The 16,354-nt window shown below is 43.7% G+C and overlaps 1 protein-coding gene across 1 annotated transcript; it reads left to right on the forward strand.

Annotated features, from left to right (window-relative positions):
* Positions 1-7,204: 7,204 nt before the first annotated feature.
* On the forward strand, positions 7,205-7,857 carry LOC119465910 (lamprin 1.8-10). The gene is made up of 2 exons (XM_037726416.1): positions 7,205-7,216; positions 7,450-7,857. Exons 1-2 carry the CDS (start codon positions 7,205-7,207, stop codon positions 7,855-7,857), a joined length of 420 nt encoding a protein of 139 aa, XP_037582344.1.
* Positions 7,858-16,354: the final 8,497 nt, after the last annotated feature.

Raw genomic sequence — 16,354 nt, forward strand, 5'->3', positions numbered from 1 at the left:
TCTCCCGCTCCCTGGAAGAGAATTTTTTCTCTATCACAGGATGAGTGCTCTCCTCCTCATTAGGAGAAAACCTTACGAAAGATTGTTTTTCTTTTGTTTTGTAATTGGAAATATTTGCCGCAAGGCATCAGAACAAACTGAAATTTAAAAAAAGTCATCACCCAAGCACTCCGTACAGATGGTCAACAAGCGAAGCTGAAATGTGCGGCCCCGGTGTTTATCACTGGGTTAATCCCGATTCCCGACGGTTCATTAAACGACGGCTTGGTAGGCTGCCGGATCCTCGGTACGCCGTTGATGCTTGCGCTCGGCCACCCGGGCCTGTTCTTGTGCCCGGACTGCAGCAACGGCACGGTGAACACAAGCTCTCTCACGGTGCTGCTGTCGGCGCTGTTCTTCGTAAGCTGTCTGCTGTTCGGGAGTTCATACGATGCGTGGCCCACCCATGCTGAAGTCGGAGAGAAACTGCTGCACGCGCACTCGGCTGCGACGTAGAGAACGACGTCACTGACGGAGCAGCCAATGGCGCGCCTCTCTTTCTTTTTTACGTGTGAGAAGGGTAGTTCAAGGGCACGTTACAGGTCCCGGAGCCCACCACCCGGAGTCCACAAGGGTATGTGCCATTTAGGGATGGTCGATGAAATTTTTTAATCGATTAACGATTAATCGTTCGTCGGTTTAGCGTATAATCGATTAATCGCTGTCGATGCGGGGTTTTTCGTCGATTAATCGATTAATCGACTTTTTTTCGGGCGCTTTAAAAAGGCTGAAACACAGTTACCTACTCACCTATTTTACCTATTTAACGTTTGAAAGGTGGAACCAGGATAAGAAATACAAGCGTATAAACTTTGATAAAGAATAATGTTTAATTTGTTAGAGGTCAACTATAATTGCCACTAGGGACTAGTGGCAGGGTGTTCATATTAACACGTGTACTTGTTTATCTTTCCCCGGTGACCGCTTTTCACCGGCTAACAAATGTTAAACGTGATCGCTCGGCGCAGGGCGCACGACGGAAGTTTCTCGAACGTTATCGATGCTTCTATCCGTTGTCTACTGTCACGGACGCTTATGTAATCTGATTGTATGAGCGACGCAAATTGTCTAGTACTTTCTGGAAGACACGCGGGCACCAGGGATTACTCTGGAATCTTCGATGACTTTATGTATAAAAGCCGACGCGTTTCGCCGCTGATCAGATTTCGACGATCGCCGACTGTGTTCGCCGCTATCGTTGTGCTTCGAGTGCAACTTGCTTTTGTGGGCACAGGTTCGCCCAATAAAACATCCATTTCGTCATTCACAGTTTTGTGACTGTTTCCTTCACCGTCACTACTACGTGACAATATTTAACTTTTACGGAATTTTTAAAAATCGCCTGTTGCAGGTAGCATAATTCTTATGGTTGAGTTGGGTTATTCGAAGAGGCGGACATCAGTAGCACGAGAAATCGAAAGACATATTCAACCAATTAACAAAAATTGACTAATGAACTTCTTAGTTAATTACTTTACGACACATATTGCAATTTACGAATTGTAGCGATGAGTTTGCAAGATGCACCTACATGAAATGAATTTCCAGGATGACACCAGTTTCGAAATATTATTTCTCAAAGGGTGGGACGAAATACATGGGCGTTCCAGTTACTTTTGTACTTCAATGCATTTTGGTAAAAAAGTAAGTGGACCAACAGTGCATTTTTACGGCGAGTATACGAGGGTGCATATCACCAAGCTGGTGTCATTCTGTAAATTCATTCCAAGTGGATACGCCTGACAAGCTCACCGGCTACAATTCGTAAATTGCTATATGTGTCGTAAAGTAAAAACTAAAGTTAATTAGTGATTTTTGTTAATTAGTTGAATATGTGTTTCGATTTCTCGTGCTAATGTCCACCTCATCGAATAACCCAGCTCAATGATAAAAATTACGCTACCTGCCACAGGCGATTTCTAAAAATTCCGTAGAACTTAAAAATGAACACCCTGCATGTTAAAAATGGCACTTACTGAGGAGGGTGGGCATGGAGGAAGGAGAAATTAGAAGATATCATCGCAGCACGACTGACATGAAGTAACGGTGCAACACGTGATCGCCACATCAGAGCGCGTGGTAGGTTTAATGCTGCCGGGTGCAGGGCAGCAGCGCAGCTGAACGGGAGCGCACCCATTTGAAACTACTGCGAACCAAACATTATCGGCCAATACGTTGTCTCTGAGGGCCACGTGCTGACTATATACTGCGAGGTAAAAAGCGAAAGAAATAGCTTGACGGTGAGTTCGCTTGCCAAGACTTGCAGCCCCACGTAATGCTCTCTCCTAGTTCATTTCTTCCTCCACTGGGGCGGCGTCACTCCGGCCCCAGGCACCTTGTGTGACGCGTGCGTAAAGCGGGGAAGCGCTTGGCCAGCTCGGCAGGACTCGGGAAAACAGTCAACAGTCGCTCTGTCTTCGCAACCGCGCTGCCGTTGCTCGTACTCCGCATTCTATAGTACGATTTCAAAATTTTCACGCCACTTTAGTCACCCTCTGGAAAGCGACTAATCGAACTGCTTTAATCGATTAAACCGATTAAATTAAAGGTAGACATCGATGACAATTAATCGTTTTGCGGCGTACATTTAGTCGATTAATCGATTAATCGTTCATCGATATTACCATCCCTAGTGCCACTGCGCTTGGATCCTTTCTGCACTATCACCAGGATCGGCCCACATTTCTGCGCAGATCGGACGGACTGATTTTGGTTTCGCCTAGCCATATACAGCTTCGCTGTAAAAAAAAAATGACACAGCATCCTGCAGCTCTGCGTCATGCAAGAACAGCAGCAATGACCCTGAAAACTTTTTCCGCCACCCAACTGTTCTAGTTCGGTACACGCGGCGTTATTGACTTTGTGCAATCGTGCAGGCTCGAACAAAACTGTGTGTTGCAAATCTTCCGTCGTCCCGTGAGACTTTTGTCGGTACGGTGGAACCGATTTTGTCGTAAAAACAAAGCGTCAGGTGGTGAAATATAAATCGGAATCATCAACAGTGCCGCATGCCACTGTTTAGGGTTATTTGCCACTGTCAAACCTTCGACGCTCAACGATATGCTCTGAGTACTAGTCTCAACCGCTGAAACGAGAGACCGTCCTTAGAGGCAAAGATCTTGTGGCCTTTGTCGATTAAGTCTAATATGGCACAAAGCTACCAAATGTTTAATGTAATTCTTGAAGACAACTGGGCTAGACGAGAGCTTGTGACTATATACGTGAGGGCACAGTCATCTACGGGTGTGCACGCACTGACTGTCCTAATGCCTTATTTGTTTTCGTTTCCCCGACCACGGTTAACTTCCCTGCGTTTCCTCCTTTATCTTTCTTTGTCTTCCCGAGAAAAATGTAGGTGACTATTTAATATGGCAAAAAAGAAAGACGAAAATTTAGACAGCTGTGGCGTTGTGAGAGAACAAGCGAAAGCTTGTGCTGAACGCATAGATTCTGAGCGACGTCAGAGAAGTTTTAAAGGATGGCATGAAGGAATTAAAGTTTTGTTTTTATAGAAGCTTAACGGCTTCTCCGGTTTTCCGAGGTTGGTGCACAGCAAGCCTCAGTATGCGATACGTTAGTTAGCACATCTGCTGATAGCGTAATGATGAGTACCGTTTGTGTAAAAGCAGAAATGTTGCAAAAAGAAATCTCAAGTCATACTGTTGAAATTGAACTTCATAAAAACTATTTGTGTTGCTACTCAGATATCACAATGGCACATTAAATTAAAATAACAACGATTGGGCTATATGCAAGACTAAACCTTACTCATGCTTCGCTGCCATGCACTCGAAGAGAGGGCCAAGTGAATATGTTACCTATGACGTATACGTTACATATTGTAGGTTTAGTATGTCGAAGCTGTATTCCTCAAGTGTCATAAGACGGAGAACATGAAGAATTAGGTACATCATGTGCTTGAATCAAAGAGCTATATTCTGTAGGTATAGGTGCCCTTTTACTGCGACAGCAGTTAAGCACTCGAAACTAGGTTTTTTTGTCGGTCTGTTCGCCAGTCCATTCCTTAACGCTGACAGAGACCGTTATAGTATTCGACGTTATTTTGTCATCGCCTAGCCACCTCATTATCCGCAGCGTCATCTTCGCCAGTCATCGCTAAAGGGCGAAACAAAAAAAAAGTTTGTCCATAACCACCATCACTTGGATTGAAATGCCATGTCACTGCAGCAATGTGGATCTGGGAATCAGGCATGCCAACAAACACGCTATCACGCAACAAGTTCGCCGCGCCATTAGTGTCCAGTTTTGCGCTCTACACACTTTGACATCAGTGGTTTCTGTAGAATTATTTCGGAAGTCACAACAAGCAGTATTGTAGCAAACGAGGATTACATTTGGTGTATTGCATTGAAGTTGCTGTTGTCAAGATGGCTGTGTGTTGGTGCACGATGTTTTCTCGTCATGTTCGTCAAAAGTGCGTCGGGGGCACAAAAGATGCGTACGTGACAATGATGCCGATCAGCCTAGCAGAACACCCACAAATGATTGTGCCCTAAGAATCAGGTGGTTGGTGAATAATAATATGGAAAGAAGCGATGGCGTCGATGCCAACAACAACGCCGCTGCGATAAACGCCCCACATAGTTTTTCACTTAGTGGCTCACATTCACAGACACCAAGTGTCCGATAGCGCAGCACTGAAAACGTGCGTGTAAAAAGAACTTTCGCTCAAATCTCGTAGGTGGCACACGTAATTTCGCTCGTAACATGAGTTGCAAAAGTTTTGGCCCCAGAGTTGTTTAACACCCAGCCGAGACTTTCAAAATGATTAATCGAGCCTGAAAAGCAAGAAGCGTTCAACACGACAACTGCCTGATCATCGGCGGCTTAAACATTGAGTTACAAAAACACTTTATATTTAAAGTAAACTATATTTAAAGGTCATGCCAATTGCCATGCTGCCGACATGTTGAGCAGAAAGTTGCTTGGACGTTGTCCGACTGTACGATGAAATAGAAAATATGACTGTTTTGCGCATCTGCTGGAAACTTGATCCCAAAATTTGGACACCTTCTTAAAACTTGAAACAATTAATTATCACGAGTGAACCTCACCACGATAACACTCAAAAGAAACTAAAATAAACAATATGCGCTAAAATTTTATCAATCAAATATGTTCAGATAATAAAATTTTAGGTCACCTGAAAAAAAAAAAGACAGCTAACATAGGTCTTTGGCCAAACTGCTGTGAACTCAAAGTTCTATAAAGCTATACATTTGAACTAAGTAAATCTAGTATACTTATAGATGGGGACTCTGCAATTGCCAAAGTCTGTCCATGTATTGAGAATTCCATAACATGCAATACTGTAGCACGTAGAACGGAAGTAGCACACTTCACAAAGCAGATAAATTCACAACTTTATAACAACACTTTCATTTCTCTAATGTCAGAATATTTGTTATTTTCGTTTTATAATATTTTAAAATTTTTATCTTCTCACATTCCTACTTCTTTAATACATAAAATACATTGTTCTTCAACCGCAGCCTCCTCTCCTTCCCCATCCCAACCAACCACCTGACCGCTGCCTGAGGGAGTTTATAGCAGAAAGAATTGCCGAAGGTATGCTGTCTTTCTCTCTCTCTCTCCTATTTTTTCTGTTGTTATGTGAATCACTCCGTAAGTGAATAACGTTAGAAGCCTTTCTTCGTGTTTTTTTTTTTTTTTTGCTGCTTATACCTTATACTAACATTATATGAGGTAACGTCATTTGCACAGGAGCATCCGAAACACAACTGATTGGTTTTTCACTGCGTGGAAAGCCAATTTAAGCGTGAAGTCTACCGATGTTGCCCTCGTATCGAAACTCGCGTCAAGACAGAAAAGCTTCTCTTCTGGAGACGCTTGATTAATTTTGAATATTATTTATATACTTTTATTTAGAAACTAACTGTAGCCTTCTCGCTCATTTTCTCTAGAAAATTTTTGCACTCTTTTATTTAGCCATCGTGAATGACCACATGACAAAATATTGACGGTTGAGTTTTTTTTTTTTCATTTGATGTTTTGACATAGGTGACTGAGTTCCGAGGGCATCACATGGGCGGCACTGGGTCTGATTGAGATCGTTTACCATGACGACCGAAGACGGCTAGCGGTGATGTTCTGCTAAGACAAATCAATTAGTGGTGCTTAACATCCAGAAAGGGCTCCGAATTATTCTTGACCACCTGGGTTTCCTTGACGTGCATCTAAATCTAAGTACACGATGAAACGAAGAACACGGAACGTCAAGGTGTTGCATTGCCCGTTAGAGCTTCTAAATGCTCGGTCAGTGATCAGGGTAAGAGAGAAAAAGACAAATATAATAATAAGACGCAAAGTGCCACGGGGAGACAAGAGCGTATATTATAGAAAATCGTAGCATTGTTTGATAGACAAACCTTTTTTTTTTCAGAACGCTCGCTACCATCCGCGAATTCATTAACCCTTTTGGACTCATTTCGGATGCGGACTTATTGGCATTGTACAACCATCTACAATTTCTGTACCAAAGGGCCGACAAATGTCCCTAGAAGAAAGGAGGTCAAAGCCTCTTTCTTTCTCTTTCTTTTTCCGAAGCTATCGACTTCACACAGTTTTCAACCGGAAGTCCTGCGGAAAGAGGGAAAGGATTCTTGTGTACGAGTTGCAGGGCGTGCGAAGAGGGAGAGTGTGACAGATCTGTTTCACGGCCGCTATCTGCCCTGCAATACGACACTGTCGTCGCATACGGCGCTTACGAAGCCGCGTCAATATGCAAGAGACGTGTTGCGAAACTCAACCGGTAATCTTTTAGGCGTTGTTGCGCACGCTCTCTCTAGAAGTGCTACCTCACGTGCTGCACCTTTGCTTCTCAGACTATGCGTAAAGTTTGCTTTGTGTTATTTGCCAAACTTGTGTGTTATCTTGAGTACCTATAAGATGTGGAGTCTTGTCACAGTTTCCGTACACTGCAGGCTGAGAACTGAAATCAAAACAAACACTTCCACAGCTTTACGTGCAGCCAAGATATGGTCAGTGTCACAGAGTTGCTTCTTTTGTTGCTCGCATCGTGAGAATACGACCTCAGTGAAAGAGGTGCTCTCACTCGGGTATAAAAGAGTTCGCTTAGCTCTAGCTTTCAACCAGTTTGGCCACTGCAGTCAGACGATCAACCATGAACGCCCTGGTGAGCGTGCGAGCATTTAACGTGAATTCTTTGCTGTACCTTTTGATACACCTGTTATTCAGCTCCTTTAAATGTGATTGAGAACCACCATGACGTTATGAGAACAGATTCGCCTGGTAGCCAGTTTTACTGAGCTCTAGTACTGTAAGCCATGAATGCGCAAAAATTTTCACCTCTCCCTCGCTTCAAGTACAGGCTTATACGTGACCTTTTTTCCTATTTCTGTTTCGCAGGCAACTGTTGCGTTTTTCACCACCTTGGTTGCGGCAGCATCTGCTGGAGCCGTACTCGGAGGCTACGGCGGCCTGGGTTACGGTGGCCTCGGCTATGGGGGCCTCGGCTACGGAGGTCTGGGCTACGGAGGTCTCGGCTATGGAGGTGTCGGCTACGGAGGCCTCGGCTACGGTGGAGCGGGTCTTGGCGTGGGCGGCGTTGGTGTGGGCAGCAGCGTCGCTCTGCTCAGTGGAGGTCCAGCCTTCTCGAAGGCCGTGGCAGGACCCACTTTTCTAGTGAGAAGCGTGCACCACGTCAACAAAATTCACGGGGGTGGTGCCATCTTGGCTCACAGTGGGCTTGGTGGAGGCTACGGAGGTCTTGGCTACGGTGGCCTCGGATATGGCGGCATCGGATACAAGGGATGAAAGGAGAATGCACAAACAGTGCAACCGCGTTTGCTACGAGTACGTCCATATACCAAAACAATGTACAGTCTGGGATACTTGCCAACTATGTGGAATAAAATATAATTTTATGAAGAAAGAGCGGTTTGATTTCTGGCTGCGAGAACACCTTGTCGTGTGCGCTTGAACAAAGAACCGTCCTCATCCCGAAGAATACTGCAAAAAATTACGTCTAAATAATGGGCTGAAGGTGCTATGACCACTGAAAGGTGTCCTGGTTATACTTAGAAATTATATTTTATTTAATAGAGAGAAAAATTAGACGGTCTTCACAGAACCGTCTTCACAAGGGCGAATATACACACAACCTACTGTGTTATTGACGAGTTTAGTTTGTTTTGATGATGCCTCGATACTGAAACGTTCAACTCGCTAAGTGATATGTACTGTGGAGTAATTCCACTTCGGCCGTGAAGTATTTCACGACGTTGCAGTGTCGGCAGCCACCTGGTAAACACGGCAGATATTTACTCCATTTCCAGAGAAAACGAAGGCATGCTTGGAAAACCTAATTCTGTAAGAGTTACTTCACATTTATAATACAGCTTGACATGGCTTTGTTTTAAACAATAACGCAAAACACGTAGAGTGAACGCCTTTAAAACGAAGTGCTTGGGACTTCGAAAATCCTTCGTTATACAGGTCACTTTGTTGAACAGATCACAAACCGTACTACTCACAATAGAACGTGTTAAGCGCGTCCAACAAGAGAAAACCTTTATTTAACATGAATTCAAGAGAGACTTAGTGAAATAAGTTACAAATCTTTCGTGCGCAGTTTCTCTGATGGATGGTGCTACTGCAGTTGATCTTATTGCCCTGAGGATCACAGCATGCTCCGCGGCGATCCCGCGACGCAAGGTAAAAGCGGTTGATCGTCCAATCTAGCCGTCATCTCCCTTGCTGTTAAAATTGTTGGTTCGTTTACAGGCTCTTCCTCACCATTGCCTTTGTTGGTATTTGCGTCCAATCCTCTCTAGATCTCTTTGAAGACGTTGTCCGTCAGCAGTTACTATTACATCATATGACCGTCATCAACTGTGACATATTCGTTAGCCATCGCACCTGCTGCTGTCTTGCAAGTAGCATATAAATTGAGCTATTCCCGGAGCATTGCAGCAGGATGGTAACGCTCGCTCACATCGGCAGACTCGTCAAGTGCGTCGCTATAGCCCTGGGGTTAGTGCTAGAGCAGAGCGCAGCTCTGTGGCGTCTGCGGAGGGGAGCGGTGGCACCGCAACGTGGAATTCCTTGTAAAGCAACAAATAGGCTGTGATGGCTGCCTAAACTCCTTCGTGATACAGGCAAATTTGTTCTAGTGGTCTTCGTCATAGAGGCGTTCACAATACATATGAAAGATAGGAATTAGGCCGAGACATAATCAATCCTTCGTTATACAGGTCATTTCATTGAACAGACGTTAATGCAGAGCGGTTCGACTGCAGTATAAATAGCGCGAATATGAGTTTTATGTTGTGCTTATAATGCGTGTAACATTTAGAAATTCGATAGTTTATTAAAAAAAAAAGAGCAGCTTTAAAATCCGGTAGGTTCTGAGGCGCTCTTTTTCTTGTTCTGCAGTATTTCCGGTACGAGCCTCCGTGCTCTGAATGCCTTGTCAAGCAGGAAAATATTTCAGTCACAATCTCTGTAAGAAGGCCAAGTGTCCATCGATACAGGTGCTACAGATAATAACGGTCCAGTTGGTCGAGAGAGGTACGAACAGTTGAGGATATTCGATTGTGTTCGGTGATGTGGTCCCCATAGAGTGTAAGGAACCGGCCTATTGATAGCTGTTTATTGCTACCAAGCATCCCGCTTCCAAATGGGAGGACATTTAAGAAAACATGTACCCATATGAGCGTGGCATGTGTTGCCATGCGGTGATTAGAACCGGTTCATTTCTTCATTGTGCATCAGTCTCAATCTTGCTTCTTTTATTAGGTCGCTTGTAAGGAAGGCCAAGAACATGTTCGATATCTACAAATACGCATAAAGTCATAGGCACGCTTATAATAAGTTTAACGAAAACGCTAAATCAGATGACATTCGACATATAATACAAAGTGCCTCAAAATTTCTCATTATTACGCTAATTGCGTCCGCAAAATGGGGCAATAACATGTAAATAGCGTGTCATCCTTCGAGAAAACTTATAACAAGCGTTGTTTGGCTTGACTTCTAACGTGAACGTATAAGACGCTTAGTTTGCAAAATAAGCTCACGTAAGCTTGATAACCTGTCATTTTGAACAATTATGTACATGACATCGTTGACAGCTGCAGCGGAAGCATTTTTCTAATAATTTTTCTCATTATTTTAGCTACTTGTAGCAAAGAAAGCTAAAATGTGTTTGTATAGGGGGGCAGTGCACACAGGAACCGCTTTAGTGCATTTGAAATTTCGCTAAGCTATTGTGACATACAAAGATAGCCATCATGTTAGTTTACTGACTTACTGAAGAAATATCACGGGAGTTATCTCACAGAGAGGGAGTTTTTGTCAACGTCATATTGACGTTGCGCGACTTGTCGGTGAGGCGGCACATGTAGCGATTTGCCGCTGTAATTTTCTGGTGCGCCGAGCATGGCCAAATATGCTAATAACCGTTGTCGTTGTCGTTATTCTTCTGCCCTCATGTTTTGCACGCCTGCCTTTCAGTACCATGAACGTCCACATTCAATGTAGACCAAAAGGCAAGCCGAGTACAGTATTTTCGCCGTCATTACGTGCAGTAACTTTCTTTTTATCAACCTTCCTTAAGCGTTTGCAGTGCACTCTCGCTTGGTGTTGATACTTGTGTTTTCAGCACTCACCTCTTTTAAAAGAAGACGTAACTTGAAGAAGTAGTTCGTAAACATGACAAATCAAGAACATGTGCGTTTAGTTTTACATGCGCGACATTAACTCGTACGTTTAGTTTTACTCGCACGTTAAACAAGCCCGTGCGGTCGAAATTAATCCGGAACCACAACTACGTCTGTCTTGTTTTCTTTTTTTGGACGTTGTCCTGTTTTATTTACTGATACTTTTTTACACTTTAGACTGCAGCCTTTTTTACCTCAGGTGAGCGCGCTCTTCACCTCTCGTCAGTAGCTTACACTGTCTGGAGGTAGAAAACAAGTACGTTGTCACCCAGTTACGACGCATTATTTCGTTTCTCGAAGTGAAGCATTCAGCCACGAACGCCAAAGGAGAGCTTGTAGCAGCAGATGGCTAGCACGAAATACATGTTAAAGAACAAATTTTATACACGCATTGCGCGGGTGGCTTTACTTTTACTGAACAGTGAAAATGTAATGATTGATCAAGAGCCTCATATTCGTTGTTTTCAGGGCAGTTTACCTAGCATAACGTCATGATTGCGCCACGTTAAGAAAGCGAATCGTGAGCTTACGTTTACTCACGGTGCAAGAATATGCGTGTCAACCCCAAGGAAAATGACAGTATGTTCTTCTTTTCAAACAACGTCTCATACTCACGTTGGGGCATTGACCAAGAATCAGGTAGCTTTAATTGTGTGTTTAATAAAATCGTAACCAAAATGAAACTAATTGAAACTGGTTGAAAGAAAAATCAATGCAGAAATGAAAAGAAAGATGTAAACCATTTTGAGATGAAATCGTGACTAATTGAACATCATGAAATACAATAATAATTGATAATTTTAGAAATTTAATAAGGTGACCGTTTTGGGTACACCATAAAATTGTAAACTGCGAGAAAGCATCACTGTGGCTGAATTCCAGTGAAGACGTCCCGAGAGAGAGAATGCGGTCAGCGAAACTATATATATATATATAATGAAAGCCCAAGTTGGCGAAATGAAACTTCTGAAAGTTTTGTTTGTCCTAAAAGTAGGCGGAGGGGGAGAAAGTAAATGCTCAACAGATTGAGTTACATTAAAAACATAACACATACGGGAAAACACCAGACCATACCTGGTGTTTTTCCAGACCATACCAAGTAAAAGTTGAACGGCGGAATAAGAGATTGCAGTTTAGTGAAGAAAATACCAAATTGTGTTACAATTACTAAAAATTATTATTACTACCTAAACCGCAAACAGTTTGTTCGATTCCGTTATTAAAAATCACGGTCTTTTTATTTCGTCCAAAATGCCATGAGGGGTTCTGGCCGGCTGTCGGTTCCCTTAAGGTTGAAGTGAGCGCAGCGCATCATTGAGTGGATAAGACGTGCACTCGCTTCAGTACATTACGATGAATGAGCTTTCCGTGTCCATCTCTTCATGCTATAGAAACCTACTGTCGGTGGGGGAAAGTGCGCGAGGTCCGGGTTCCGTAAAAATCTCGTGTTTTCTTTTATAGTTTTTTTTTGCAGTCAGTAAATGGTACATCACTGCATTGGCAATAAAAACTGGTGCTACATACCTGCAATTGCCAGAACCATTCTGCGCAGATTTCCAGCTTTACCGAATATACCTTGCACTGTAAACTTTTGGCGCTGGTAGCAGTAAGATAACTGACGGCAATGCACGACTTGGGCAAATATAAGGACGAAGACCTTGCTGCGTGTTGGATTCTTTGTTCATGTGCCTAAAGGGCCGTTAACCGGGTCTGGAAATTTCGAACTGACAAGCGCCATGCATACAATGCGCGCTAACTAACAATCGTGCCTGCAAAGTATTGCACCGCTACGCACCGATAAAAAACCTGCAATTTCAAAGCAAACACCCTGCGCCCTTCTCATCGCGGGCGCCGCGCTGTCAGCCGGAGAGTCGACGTCAATGGCGCAAATGCGCCATCGTATTGACTTCACTCATAGTGGCACAGGACTGAGAAATATTCAAGACAACATCAGTCATTTGTTTGATCTGTTGCTTCAAATAGACGAAATAATGTTTAGAGGACTAATATAACCTAAAAACCGAATGTCTGAGTGTCATTGCTTTACTTCGCACCGTAGCAAGAGAGATGTACTGCCGTTTCGTCTGCTTGTTCCCATGTCGTGCAATCGCGCGCGCAGAGAGTGAAACTATGTCATTTTCTACCATGTCCCAGCACGCGATCATGCTCTGTGATCTGCTTGCGTCTGCCTCAGGGTTCGTTAATCAGGTGTTCAGGGAATCAGGTTAGTCAGGTGTTCTGGTGCAGAGCGCGCTAAATTGTGTGCTGCGTGAAACGAGACAAACGCAAAAACTCGCGCGCGAGACCGGCAAAAAAGTGAAAAAAAAAAAAACCCGGCCCATGACGTATGCGTCAAGCGATCCTTCATCTCCGATATGGGGGAACGCAGGGAAGGAATTTAACTTGCAGAGGCTAGGCCGGGGCAAGTGGAGAAAGTGTCTATGTCTACGCTCGCTTCCAAAAATCATGGGTTCGCGGCACTGAAATATTTCTATCTCGGCTATTAATGAACAAATTTGAAAAATGCTTGCGGTAGAACGCTCCCTAGAGGGCACGTAACAACTTCCAGTGTATAACCGAAATTTGTTATGTGTTCTGGTGAGGGGCCCATTAACATAAAGAAAGACAGTGTCACACATCGGCAGACCTACAGTGGACGGCATTGTAAAGGGGGCATGTTTACCAGTTACAAATTTTGACGAATTCTGAAGCCCCTGCAACACGCATAATTTCCCACTGTAACAGTGAAGACTATATATGAGAAGCACCGTACACTGTAAAATAATTTACACCCTTAAAAAAATAAGGGCGTAAATTGATTTAAAACTCACACCTTTACACCTAGAAAGGGTGTAAGGGTCGGAGTTATAGATCAATTTGCACTATTTTCACATTTAAGTATGTACATTATTTTACAGGGAAGTGTCTGGAGGTAGATCTGCGTCTGCAGGGCTTTTCAACATGCACCCTGAGCTCTGTACGCAAGCATTTAGCATTTTCCCCTCATTACAAGACGAGAATTGGAGCCAGAAATTAAGTCAGCATCCGGGTGATAAGCAGCCGAACACGACTGGTTAAGCCATAAATGGGTCGGCACCCGCATTTGTGTTTCGAACTTTTGGGGTGCGAAAATGCAGCCGACTGTCACGCGTAACATCCGAAATGGTGACAGAGCTACATGCTATACTTCTGGCTGTCCAGATGAATCAAAAGGAACCTCGGCCGTCTACATGGTCTATCCTGACCGACTCGAAGCCAGCACTCGCATCAATGCAAATTTCACACAAGTTTTAGAAAATGTTAGCGCGAAAGCGTTAAGGGCCTGTGTCGTTAAAAATGCTGTGTCGGCGTCTGGCGTCCGGCGCCGTAACCGGTGCTGGCGTCTTGTGAGCGAAAATTTTCTATACGCCACTAACTTCTATCACAAAATTGCTCAGACTTTGTCTTACATTCTTTACAAAGTTATTCCTAGGAACTTTGAGACTGACAGCCTACAAACACATGTCATGAAAAAAATCACCGACAGCGCATGCCTTTTATGTTAAATCTTCTCAGACAGAAATACGAAAAGTGCGAAAGAATAACAAGATCGGCCCATGCAAGAGGACCCGTTTGTACAAGAAAGCTCGCCTTTGTGCATAGCATTCGCCGGCAGCGTTTCCCGATGAACATTACAGTTACATAAGCTGCAGTGGCCGGGAAGCGTGAGAAGCAGTCAGGGATCTCTGAATGCTATGGCGTTCCGCAATGAAAGGCGAAGCTTAAGCGTCCTCCAATTTTTTGATACGAAGTACGTGCTTTTCCCCAAATTCTAGGGATAGCTCTCTGTACAAAGTTGGCCCTAGATACGTCAATAATATTGCCGTTAGAAGTTACACAGAATGTCAAACAACGTTTTCTCATGCTGTTCGTTTGCCAATTAGCCATAATTTTAAAGAACGTCAGAAACTATAAGAAGTTGCAGAACAAACAGCAGCCCATAACTGCAACGGTAGACTTATATGTATAGTATCAGGTCGTCAAGGACATCCAGAGCAGAAAATCGTTATGGAAATGAATGCAACAGAGACTGTGTGCACGTCCTCTAATGTCGCAGCTCGCCGACTCTCGGCGTCCAACATGATAATGTATGTTGTGCCTGCAAATGCTGCCAATTACGTGCGCTGTCGGGCTGCTAGGTCTTATCTTCTCACAGCGTGCTGTGTAAATTTCAAGCTTCAACGGCAGAATATCCGTGGGACTATAATCACTTTATTTTATTACAAACGGAAGGCAAGTGATTTTTTGCACTTTGCCTAATAATTACTTTCTCCTGAAATTTTAGAATGAGACGCCGCTCTGCACATAATAACGGTAACATACTAACTTACAACAGTGAGGGAAACAAGAAAGCCAGGTAAGTTAACTAGAAAGAAAGTTCGATTTGCTACCCAGTGCGGGGAAAAATGAATTTAAAGAGATAGGAAGGGAAGAAGTTGTATAGCGAAATGGAAATCGGCACACAAATGTCTGAGGTGGCACGTACCTATCGCAGCCTATCTGGCAGGCTCATAGACAGCAGAAAAGGAACTAGAGCTCTTGCTGCCTTTAGGGATACGGTCGTTTTGACCACTGTCCTATTAATGTTTAGCTCTGGCAGTGGCCGGCTGTCCTCGGTATCAGACTTAATACAAGTCAAATTGTCACGTGAGAGGGTTACTCAGTTAGTCCTGTTGAAGGAAAACAATCACGTCTGTTGCTTGCGACGCTCATTTATCTATAGCAATGATCTCTGGCATATATTCTCACAAGCACCCATTCGGCAGAAAATTCGCGACGGGTCAGTCTGTCGAATAGGGCTCAGAGATTTTTTCATGTGAAATTAGCTGCACATTTCTATATAGCTTTTGCGGTAGCTTCAGAGGAAAGTCGTCAAGTGGATCCATCCGCCACTCTCCCCAGATAAGCATTTCTTGCTTAATTATTGCCTATGCTTATCACAAAAGGTGGTCTCTTCACAAAAACAATTTAGTTAATCACGATATACAGAGCTAAAGCCTGTTGAATTCCCGACTGTCTCACCAATAAGAATTATTACTCAACTCAGTTTGAAATCGTAAACGTAATGAGATGGCAGCAAAACTGCAGAGAACAGTAATGAAACATTCATACAAGTTAACATATTCTGTAGCCAGGCGCCTATCTCAGTGGCAATTGCTAAAACACCTTGAGCTTAATACTAGCAGCACCTCAGCGCTTCGTTTAAAGTCCTAGCGTTCACCGCGGCCCAGCCCTCAAGAAAGAAGTACTAACACCAGGCAACGCTGCGCTTAAATGATTCACCCTTAGGGTTGCCTGCACGCTAATCGTAATCATGCCTTTTACAACCTAAGGCGTGATAGGTTTTGCTGTCAACAAAAAGACAGCGATAGTGATATAAATATAGCGCATACATTCGTCGTTTTGTTTTTACGCGGAAACAAGGGGGCCCAGAGACTAATAAAGACCGTATACCTCTTGCCAAATTCTTCCTCTATTCGCGGAAAGTGTACGGGAGGGATGGTATTGCTGGGAAGGCAGTTCGCCCACGCTTTTTTTGCTTTTTTTTTTGA

Source organism: Dermacentor silvarum, chromosome 1 (assembly GCF_013339745.2).
Source record: "Dermacentor silvarum isolate Dsil-2018 chromosome 1, BIME_Dsil_1.4, whole genome shotgun sequence".
Taxonomy (NCBI): domain Eukaryota; kingdom Metazoa; phylum Arthropoda; class Arachnida; order Ixodida; family Ixodidae; genus Dermacentor; species Dermacentor silvarum.